This window comes from Podarcis vaucheri (assembly GCF_965113315.1).
Source record: "Podarcis vaucheri genome assembly, chromosome: 10".
NCBI lineage: Eukaryota > Metazoa > Chordata > Lepidosauria > Squamata > Lacertidae > Podarcis > Podarcis vaucheri.
In genome coordinates, this window is record NC_138748.1 from 73,954,321 (window position 1) to 73,965,598 (window position 11,278).

At 49.5% G+C, this 11,278-nt stretch overlaps 1 protein-coding gene across 2 annotated transcripts; it reads left to right on the forward strand.

Annotated features, from left to right (window-relative positions):
• The first annotated feature begins 2,781 nt into the window (after positions 1-2,781).
• Positions 2,782-9,788, forward strand: LOC309541350 (acrosin-like). Of its 2 annotated transcripts, none has more exons than XM_082239148.1 (5): positions 2,782-2,944; positions 3,575-3,775; positions 5,957-6,231; positions 7,031-7,176; positions 7,514-7,645. In XM_082239148.1, exons 1-5 carry the CDS (start codon positions 2,835-2,837, stop codon positions 7,550-7,552), a joined length of 771 nt encoding a protein of 256 aa, XP_082095274.1. In that variant the 5' UTR covers positions 2,782-2,834; the 3' UTR covers positions 7,553-7,645. The 2 variants fall into 2 exon arrangements, with proteins under 2 accessions (XP_082095274.1, XP_082095273.1); XM_082239147.1 differs by lacking the exon at positions 7,514-7,645 and adding an exon at positions 8,965-9,788 and having other exon boundaries at positions 2,800-2,944.
• The last annotated feature ends 1,490 nt before the right edge of the window (positions 9,789-11,278 follow it).

Genomic DNA, 11,278 nt, shown 5'->3' on the forward strand with positions numbered 1-11,278 from the left:
CTTTGCCGTTTGTTCTTTGTGTCCCCTTTCTTTGAGCGGTTTAAAATATCTGATGCAATTGCAGCGAGGTTTCTCTTTCAACTTTTTTTGCAACCCTTGGCGTCTATACGCAGTTAGGGGGTGTCACATTTAAATCTCCCGCTCTGTGATCTAAGAAAACCATCCATCTACGCATGTCTCTTCCTGGGAACCAAGGTTCCCATACAGCACAAATGTAAGAAGGGCTGCTGTTATGTACTGAGTTCTGAGTATATATCAGCTGCTGTTCCCCCCAGTGCTAGTCCTACTCAGAGGAAAGCTACTGAAATTAATGGGCCTAAGTCACGTTGGCACTGGGCAACAGAATCATAGAGCGGTAGAATTGGAAGGGATTCCCAGGGGTCATCTAGTCCAACCCCCTGCAGTGCAGGGATCTCAGCTAAAGCATCCGTGACAGATGGCAACCAAGTTTTCTGGAAATCTATTCTTGATTGGTCCTCCTTCAGTGTCCAGCTGCGGTTTGCCAATTGAGCCAAATGCAGACTTGTTTTAGGAGCTGGATGAGGCCCACAGAAGGCTCACGTATCCCTGGTCGAGGGATCCCACGCCTGCCCACTGGCTTATAGGATTCAGGACCAGCTTTCAGCAACAAAGATAAGCAGTGGGTCTTTCCCCCCACCCCATAATAATAATAATAATAATAATAATAATAATAATAATTTATTATTTATTATTTATACCCCGCCCATCTGGCTGGGCTTCCCCAGCCACTCTGGGCGGCTTCCAAAAGAATATTAAAATACTATAATACATCAAACATTAAAAGCTTCCCGAAACAGGGCTGCCTTCAGATGTCTTCTAAAAGCCTGATAGTTGTTGTTCTCTTTGACATCTGATGGGAGGGCGTTCCACAGGGCGGGCGCCACTACCGAGAAGGCCCTCTGCCTGGTTCCCTGTAACTTGGCTTCTCGCAGGGAGGGAACTGCCAGAAGGCCCTCGGTGCTGGACCTCAGTGTCCGGGCTGAACGATGGGGGTGGAGACTCTCCTTCAGGGATACAGGACCGAGGCCGTTTAGGGCTTTCAAGGTCAGCACAAACCCTTTGAATTGTGCTCGGAAACGTACTGGGAGCCATCCCCTTGACCTGTTGCACTGGGTAGATGAAGCAGGCAAGGAGTTTCTTTGGTGTAACCCCTTTGACCTCAGTGGAGTTTACTGGTGAACAGACATAAGAACCTAAGAGGCTGCTGGATCCAGCCCATGGCCCATTTCGTGCAGGCATCCTGTTCTTACAGCGCGTACCCCTCAACCGTCACACCTTGAGCAGGACGTCCCAGAATCTATCTATTGATTTGTAAGAGAAAACTGGATTCGTTAGGGCTCACTCTGACTTTGAAAGCTCTGATCCCAAAGATACATGGGAAATTATCAGAAAGACTCTCATAGAAAAAAGTGTTCTCGTCATGCTTGAGGTTGCAAAGCACAGCACCTGCTCTCCTATCCACTTAAATCTCCCTTTGTGTAGAGATTTCCAAAAGGGATACATGACAAATCTGAAGAAACATGAATCGTGTAGGCTGTTTATGTTGGCCAGATTCAACATGTTTCCCTCGGTGGTAGTGAGAGGAAGATACTTAGCTATCCCAGAATTAGAGCGTCTCTGCAAATGCAGAAAACAGGAACCCGATACTCTAGAGCATATATTCTTTTCCTGTGATTTTGGCAGTTATGCCAGAAAACAATTATTTGAGGCCCTAAAATTTAATAGACAGTTTTTTACACAACCAACTGTTCAGGACCTGCTGGCGGACAGCGATGATCAAATTGCTTTAATAGCAGCTGAATTTTTGAGTGCTGTCCATGAAGAAAGAATGGGCCATGATAAAGAGACTTAGTGGTTTTTAATGGTAGGTGATGTTGCTGTGTTGTATTATATTATCTTTGTACATCGATTCATTTCTTGGAGTTAAGAATAGGACTAGGATATATTGTGTTCGCTGAGCCCGTATTTTATACAGTCTGTATATGATGTTTGTTTGTTAATGTGTGGTGTGTTATGCCTAATAAAGGATTTTGAATTTGAATTTACAAAAGCCCTTCCAGCTTCTGTTTGGATCCCAGGATGTCCCAATTTTCGGAAATTGCGCCTGGATGCTATTTTCAACAGACAAATCACAGCTATGTCTTCTAAAATTGTATAGTTACTTATCTCTTTGGCCCGGGGTGTGTGTGTCCCATAACTCCTTACCTTTCTCTGATGAAAAAAGGGACATCCTAAGGAAAAGTGGGACATTCCGGGATCAAATCAAAACCTGTGTCAGATCCTGTAAATCCAGGACTGTCCTTGGAAACCGGGGGTCCAAGAGGGTCCGCTGTTGTACACAATTTGAGTGTGCATGGGTAATGCAGGGCGAAAGGGGCACATGGAACAGAAAGGAGCCCTTTGCACACACAACTTGTCTCTAGAACATAGGCTTTAGAGCACAGTGCCGGTGCTTCTCTTTCTAGGACTATAATGGGTGCCTTGCCTTGGCACTCTGGCACTCTCATAGGCACAAGGAAGGGTACCCTGTGCTGCAAAGAATGGATGTTGCAGTTGGCCAGTGCCTGCAGGGATAAGCATGACAGGATGCCCACTCCATGGGGCAGAAGGTCGGGTGCAAGCCTTACTCTTTCCATGCTTCTGGGCACATAAACACTTCTCTCAGATGGAAGGTTGTTGAAGAGAAGAGAAGAGAAGAGAAGAGAAGAGAAGAGAAGAGAAGAGAAGAGAAGAGAACTTGTGATGACGTCAGACTCTCCACCTGCTGATCTGACAGATCTTCCGTTTTGTGATGTCATGGATTCCAGGGAAACATGGAGGAAGCAGCAACACCTGGAGCCGGCAGAAGGATGGGGTGGTGGCTTCTCCCTGTTCTGGCCCTCGCTGCTTTCCGCCCCACTCATGCCGAGGAAACCACCTGCGAGTAAGTGGGGAGAGAGGCCAGACATGGGGAGGGGGCAGGAGGGGGAATCCCATCCACCAACTCCTTCTGGATGTGGTCTTGAAGAGGAGGGGGGCACAACTGACCCCATGGCTGCTCTCACTCCCCTTCATTGTGGTGGGTCAAAACTAGCGTGCAAAGACAGAGTCTGTTCTCAGAGGGCATGTTCCTCCCTCTCTCAGAATACTAGAATCCATCTGGGTCACACAAGGAAGCGGAATGGGGGACCAGTCAGGGGGACAGACAAAAGGAAATATTTCTTTTCTTGAAAGAGGACAGAGGGAGGGAGGGAGAGAGAGAGAGGTGGAAAATAGCTTACTAATTTGGATTTGCTGAATAGTCCATTTTTGCCTCTGGCACCACCCAGCACTGAGATGTGGCCCTCAGAAGACAATGTGGCCCCTGGCCTCGAAAAAGTTCCCTCCTCCCTGGGAGTGATGGGCATTTGGGAGGCATCCAGAAGTCCAGCTGGACAGCTCCAGTTTCATCCCTCTCTTCCCAAGATGGCCAAGAGGAGGGGACTGACCAATATTTGGGGCAAAGTGGGGGGAGGTGGTATATATGCAATGGCTCTGATCCTCTTTAGATGGCAATCTGTTTCTTGCTTTCCAGCGGAGTCTGCGGAAGGCGTCCCATGGCAGGCACCCATACCCTCCTCCGGATTGTGGGCGGCAGCAACGTTCTCCCTGGAACGTGGCCCTGGATGGTCAGCTTCCAAGTCATTACACGGAAAGGATACGTCAGTTTCTGTGGAGGCTCCCTGATCAGCCCTCGATGGGTCCTCAGTGCAGCCCACTGCTTTCAGAAACCAAAGTAAGCAAAGGGTTCCCAAGAAGTGTTGTCACGGAGTCTGCAAACCTGGCACCCAGGGCGGGGGCATCTCATGGGAGCAGAGTCTCACCTTCTGCCTTCAGATGGGTGGCTGCTGTCGCAGGGCGTCATAACTCAGAGTCATCCTCTTAGGACAATGGAATCGGAAGCCCAGGAAAAGCCCTGCTGGATCAGAACTCAAGGTCCAGATAGTCTATTGCAGGCATGTCCAACAGGTCAATCGCAATTGACTGATCTTGGTCGATTGTGGGCTGAAACAAAGCAGCAGCTGTTGATAGAGGCGGGTTTGATAGCAGCTTGGTCGATCGTGGGCTGAAACAAAGCAGCCTCGAACAAAGCAGCAGCTGTTGCTGCTGCCACCATTCTCATGCAAGCCTGAGCTCCTCCTTCTCCAGCCGAGCCTTCTTCCTCCAAAGTCAGCTTGCCGCCCTTCCCCACCACCCGCTCTGCGCTTTGGGGGCAGGGGAGAAAGGGCTGCTTTGGAAGCAGGGAGAGAGAAAAGCCCTGTGTGCTTCTACTATCTCCTCTGATCCATGTAAAGTAATGTAAAAACACACCGTATTTTTCACTCTATAGGACGCACCGGACCATAGGACGCACCTTGTTTTAGAGGCGGAGAACAGGGGGGGGGAATCCTCCCCCTCTCTGCTCAACGCCCCTTCAGCGAAGCGGCAGGAGACACAGAGCCCCTTCCATTTCTCCTCCCGCTTCGTTGAAGGGGCGCTGCGCAGAGAGGGAAAACTTTGCAGCGCCTCTCCAGCAAAGCGAAGCCTGGAGAGCAAGAGGGATTGCTGTGCACTGACCCCTCTCACTCTCCAGGCTTCAGTGAAGGCAACCCAAAGCCTTTGGAGCGCAGCAGGAGTTTCCACTGTGCTCCGGAGATTTCAGGCGAAAGCAACGTGAAGCCTCCGGAGCGTGGCAGGAGCACTCCCTCTGCGCTTCGGAGGCTTCACGTTGCTATCGCTGAAGCCAAGGAGCCTGCATTCGCTCCATAAGACACACACACATTTCCCATTAATTTTTGAAGGGGAAAAGGTGCGTCTTATAGAGCGAAACATACGGTAGTTTGACTTTTCTCACTTGTTTAGTTACTTGTCCATCTGGTAACTATTTGGGTCTGTCATTATGATATCCAAACATAACTACTGCACTTGTGAAATAGGGATTCATTCATTTATTTATTTCATAAACTTAAATGACTTCGGAGGGTGGTAAATCACTGCCAGTTTTTGATAGTGGATAGTAGATCACAACCGACTTGAAGTTGGACATGCCTGGTCCAGCGGTTCTACTGCAAAACTTGAAAGGACAATGGGACTAAGCTGGCCCCCTACTCTTTGATTCATGTTTCCGGGACTCATCCTATAGGTTCTTTCAACTATGAAGTGTTACTGAAGTTTTCAGTTTCAGGCCCACAAATCTGCAAACTGGACAGGCCTTTCTGGAGTTCTTTTGAGAAACTTTTGCTCCAGAATTTGCCACTCCAGAGTTTAACGAAAACAGCAGAGGTAGATGAAAAGTCAAATTTATTACACTTAAAAAGAGAGCAGTTGGCATATTTACTAGAGGTTTTAAACAGAATTAATGAATAGCAATGTGTGTAAGAATGCATGTGTTGGGCTAAAGCGTCCTTTAGAATCCAATATTTCATGAAAACAGTGTACAAAAAAAAATTGTTTGGGGGCAAATTGCTCTGCAAAAATGTGTACATTAAGAGAAATTTACAGTAAAACAATGATGAATTTTTATGAGGACTTTTTAAAAAAATGATGCGGAGAAGATTAGAAACATGGTAGGAACCAAAACCAACACCCCAAATGTAATTTCCAAAGATTTCCCTCCACCCCATGGATCAAAGCAACTCTTCATCGCTTCATCACTTTACTTAAAACTTTGCCCCAGTTTGATGAGGGACCACCGATGAGTAAGTTGTTCTCATCTGGTTTTCCAGATCCACCTGGTGGCATTATGCGGGAAGGGAGATGTGCAGCTCAGAACCAAATTGGGGGAGGGGAATGAGGCAAAGGGCGGTGAGGCCTGCCTGCTCCCCTCTCTCCTCAGACCCAACTGTGCTCCCTGTACTCCAACATCCAGCCAACTTTGGCTGACCTTCATTTTGTTCAGGAGCACAGTCCCCCACTCTGTGCATATTCTTTGTTCCAGGGACATACCATGGATAAGACTGTCGATTGGTGCCAACCGCATCTCCAGCCCCGGCCCCGATGCCCAGAGGCGCTCGATCAAGAGGCTTGTGAACCACAAGCTCTACAGGCGTGAGCCTGGCAACAAAATACACAATGACATTTCCTTGGTGGAGCTGAACGAGCCAGTCAACTGCACGGACTATATTCAGCCAGCCTGCTTGCCGGATGACAGCATGGTGGTTTCCTTGCTCAAGCACTGCTATGTCAGCGGTTTTGGAACCATGGACCCGAAAAGTGAGATCTGCAGGGAAACCAGGCCCCTAGAAGGAGTGGCCTGGCTGTGTGCCTAAAGTAAATTTGCAGACCACACCTTCCCTGACGATCAATTTCGCCAAAGAAACATAATAGCAATGGTAGTCAGGGTGTAAATTATAGTGGCCAATCGCAGTCTAGAATTTCGATTCCTGCGTTGCAAGGGGTTGGGCTGGATGACCCTTAGGGTCCCTTCCCACTCTAGGATTCTAAGTTGGTAGTTACGGTTGGGCTGTGTACATCAGAAGCCCTGAGTCTTAGGGGTGAGGCAGGTGTGTGCGTGTTTCACAGGGCAGAAAAGGATGGAGATGGTTGGTTTTGAGAGCCATTCCACTTCACGGCTTCTGGGCAGATCGCCTTCTCCAGACATAGATGCTTGCCCCCAGAACTCAGCTCAGTAATGATGGCTTTGCATGCAGAAGATTGAGTTTCAATCTCTGGGTAGGGCTGGTGGAAACTCCTGTCTACCTCTGCTGTCGCTCAGTGTACGCAATACTAGGACAGATGGAGAGATAGGGAGGGAGAGATGTGGTTTCAGGAGGAAACAGAGAGTTTTGGGGTCTCTAAGAACCCCTAGAAACCAGGAGCTCACCCTACACTGCAGCCTGACATACCCTTGTCTCTGATCTCACCCCCAGTCCATCAACTAGGTTTTAGGGGACTTGAAATTGCTGCACCTGCCTTCATGTCTCTCTCCATTAGTCCTGAGGGTGCAAGTTGTGTGGAGAGTGAAATCTGAACTGAGACTCCCCCTTCCCCCACTTTCCCTTTCTGCTCTCAGCGGGGGAAAAGTCGGATATCATGCTGGAAGGTTCTGTTGACATCATCCCCACGGCGACTTGCAGCAGCCCGGTCTGGTGGTCCAAGCTGATCCTCGAGGAGAACATCTGCGCTGGACGCTTAGAAGGAGGCGTAGCTACATGCAAGGTGGGTGAAGCTCTGACAAAATCAAGGCTACGGGTTTGGCTTGGGAGCGAAACCTTCCGGTGCTCCTGGAACAGCAGAGCACTTGCTCTGAACATGCAAAACTTCCCTGCAATTCAGCCTCCAGCATCACAGGCAGTAGCTGTGAGAGAAGAAGAAGGCCACACCAAGGACAAATCCTTGGAATGCTGCAACTGGCCAGAGCAGAAAATGAAGGGCGAGATTCACCAGAGGAAAACTTGGCATAAGGCATTCACATAAACATGAATGCCCTCCTTGGAGTTCAGGGGCCTTCCTTATCAGACACAGGGCAGATGAAGATGATCCCCTTTGCCCTCAGCATCCCTCCAAGCTCTGCTCCAGAGGTCACCACCCTTAGCATCTGGACTCAGAAGGCGTCACAACCCAAGTAGGGGTCATCGCCTCACTGGTGGATATGAGTCCTTTAATGCCCAAACCACCAAAAAGGCCAGCTCAATTTTACGTTAGATATGTTAGTTTCTGTTTGCCACTGTGCAGCTGCTTAGAGACACAGGACTCTGCTTACATTTCAGAGACAGTACAGGCTGTTGGAAGTCTCACAGGAGATGGGAGATGGGATGTGTCTTTAGTGGTTTCCTGTTCCTTTGTTCCTTTGTTTGAGTTGCTCTCTGCTCTCACAGTGAGAGGATGTATTTTTCTTTGCTCTCTGAGTAGCTTAGTAATAAAGCACAGTATGTAGCCATAAATCTCATCACTTCCGTATGCTGCTGGAATCTCTGCTGGATGCAAATGTGCCGGAGGCCTCCTCAAAGGCTCAGGTCGTTAATTATTCGTCGGGAGGAAAATGAGCTTTATCAGCTTGGCCGAGCTGAGATCCCGACAAGATATTTGCCAAAAGAGAAAATCCCACAGTGGAAGGGTGTCACCAACAGTGGCCACATTTCTGGAGATACTGCAAGAGACTGACGGTGGTGTTTTAGTGGTGAGCATAGCTGCACTCCAAACAGCTGACCTCGGTTTGGTTTTCGGCAGACACAAAAAGCCCTTCTTTTTCCTGGTTGGTTCGGTGTGGTGCTGAGAAATCTATGGTTGCTGGTTCGATCCCCATATGGGACAGCTCCAAAGAGTTGGACTAGAGAAGGGGTAGGCAACCTAAGGCCCGGGGGCCGGATGCGGCCCAATCACCTTCTCAATTCAGCCCACGGACGGTCCGACAATCAGCGTGTTTTTACATGAGTAGAATGTGTGCTTTATTTAAAATGCATCTCTGGGTTATTTGTGGGTCATAGGAATTCATTCATTTTTATTTTAATATAGTCTGGCCCACCACATGGTCTGAGGGACGGTGGACCAGCCCAGGGCTGAAAAAGGTTGCTGACCCCTGGACTAAATGATTCTCAGGGACCCTTCCATCTCTGCGATTCTATGACCCTCAATATGCAGAGCAGGGGCTCTGTTTCTGAGCTACAGCCTTCCCTTAGATTAGATGAGCTTCCTTGGAAGTTCACCTAGGCCAACCATCAGCTCAATGGATGGTCCAGGGTGCAAGATGCAACTCTGTGATGCTTCCAGCTCTTTGATTTTGCAGCTCCCAACACCTTCCAAAGCCCCAGTCCTTACACATTGCTTCATCCTTCCAACAGCAACAGATTATTTGCACAAGCGAAAGTGCTGTTACAGGTCCAACACCACAGCCAGAGTTTTCATATGACATCTTCACAAACCTTTCCTCTTACAAAGCTACACTTCTGAACCACCTGGCTGTCAGCATGCTCCTCCTCACAGGAGCCTTTTCTCTCCCGCTTGCAGGGTGACAGCGGTGGCCCCCTCATGTGCCGGGAGCAGAGGTCCGAACGCTACTGGTTGGTTGGAATCACCAGCTGGGGACCGTCCTTCTGCGGTCAGGAAAAGAAGCCGGGGGTCTACACCTCCACACAGTTCTACCTCGACTGGATCAGGAAGACGACCAAGGAGGACTTTTCCCTACCCAGCCACACACCGCTAATGGCAGAGCCCCAGGCTACGCCACCGCCGCACCCACCTCCAAGGCCACAGCCCCAACCGGGGAAAAATGGGAATTTGCTATATCCCAGGCCCCCTCCAACAGTCTGGTACATGAACAGGCCTTGGCCACCTCCCAAGACCCGCCCTCAGCGTGGTCCTGCGCTCTCGTATACGAACAGACCCAACTCCCGCCGTACACGGTATAGGAAGCCAGTAAGGTGGCGTCTGAGGACAAGGGCCCCAGCTTTGCATGCACATATTTACAGGCCGTGGGTCATGATTCACACACCCCCACCATGGATTGAGTTCCAGGTGCAGGAACCACCTGGGAGCCAAGTATCTTACAATGGAAATGGTCCCTAGCTCAGCCGCTGGAAGAGTAGCAGTCGAGGGCTGATAAGGACTGCTAGGCTTGGGTGGCAATGCCAGGGGTGCCCATGGGCATGGTGGGTGGGCTGCCCCTGCCAGATCTCAGAGCCCACAACCCGTCCTTTGCTGGTCCTGGCTTGAATATGAAATTGCATCCAAATGGGGACTTAATGCTGCAAACAGCTTGTTGGTGACACTTTTTAATAAAATCTAAATATCAAAGTTCTAAAAATGAATAAAACCACGAATGAATGGATAAACAGGTGAGTGTTGGTGTGCTGCTTTTTGCAACCCAAAGCAACAGCTCTCCTGAATCATGCTTGGGAGGCTGTAAGGTGAATTATTTGGGTCACTTGCTGTGATCTGCTTCTGATATTTCAGCTGCAGATCCAGGCTGTTCCCAGGGTGCTGCAATGCTCTATTGGCTAAGGCAGCTATCAGCAAGACTCCTCTTGAAACCCATGCTCTGCAAGGCTTCGTTCAGACTCAAGTTCCAGTTCCTGGCTGATTGTTTCAGACCATAAATGGACTTGGGGAGCTTCCATACTTCATCTGGCCTATTGCCCTCAAACCCTGGAGGAGGGAGCATGTACAGATCCTCCCTCAGGTCTGAGTTCAAATAGGCTACATCCACATCAAAGTGATGCACCTGTTGACCTTTCTGTGCAGCAACGGCTAAGAGGATGCACAGAGTTTCACTTCTGGAAGTAGGAGCATACACTCCAGTTGCCATGGGTTTAAGATGGTAAACCCAACGACTGCTCATGGCCTGCTTGCCTGCTGGCAGCGTCATGATGGAGAACATGCCTAGAGACTCCATTGAGCTCAGCTCTTTCTTCACTGCCACTTGCCATTTTCTGGCTTCTGCTTCAGGCAATTTCTGAACTTCCTCAAAGCTCTCTGGTTCACATTGAGCCAGACCAACCCACACGCTAGTGACCTCAAACCTTTCGGGTGGTTTTCCCTTTGTAGTGCAAGCTGACCGCCTGAGCGCTACTTCAGGTACCCCCTCTGACCCACTAGGGCCAGCTAGAGTGTCCTTGCCCTCAGAGGACTCCCCCTCTGACTTACTGCATCTTCTGGACTTCTCAACTGGACCTGTGGGTGATGAAGGTGCACTCCTTTGCACTAGCTTAACAGCTTTAGGAGATGCCCTTTCCTGTTCTTGCCCTTGGTCAGGGATCTGATCCTCAGCAGCCGGATCAGTTTCAGCTTCTTCCTCCTCAGCAGAGTCAAGCAGACTTTCTGAGAGGATGTCAGGATTCCCATGGATATGTGTCCATCCACTTTGCTCACAGAACTCAGCACTCCTGCTAACTAGAATCCTAGACTGATTACCTTTGGGATAGGCAAACCTCCACCCCTTGGTCCCTGGCTCATACCCACAAAAGATCATTCTTTGGGACCTGGAGCCACCCTTTCTACGCTTGGCCTTTGGTACAAGGACCAAAGCCTCGCACCCAAACACACAGAAGAAATGCACCTTGGGCTTCTTACTATGCAGCAGAAAATAGGGCGTGTCCCCTACTATAGAACTGTACGAGCGGTTCAAAGTGAAAGATGCGGGCTTCCATGCTTCTGCCCAAAAGCGCTGAGGCAACCCTGTGTCAAAAAGCATAGCTTCTGTTGCCTCCTGCAGCGTGCGGTTCCGACATTCTGTCACCCCATTCTCCTGAGGAGAATGCATGACTGTCAACCTGTGGCATATCCCTTTCCAGTGGAAGAAGTTCTGCAGCGCAGACTGGGGGAA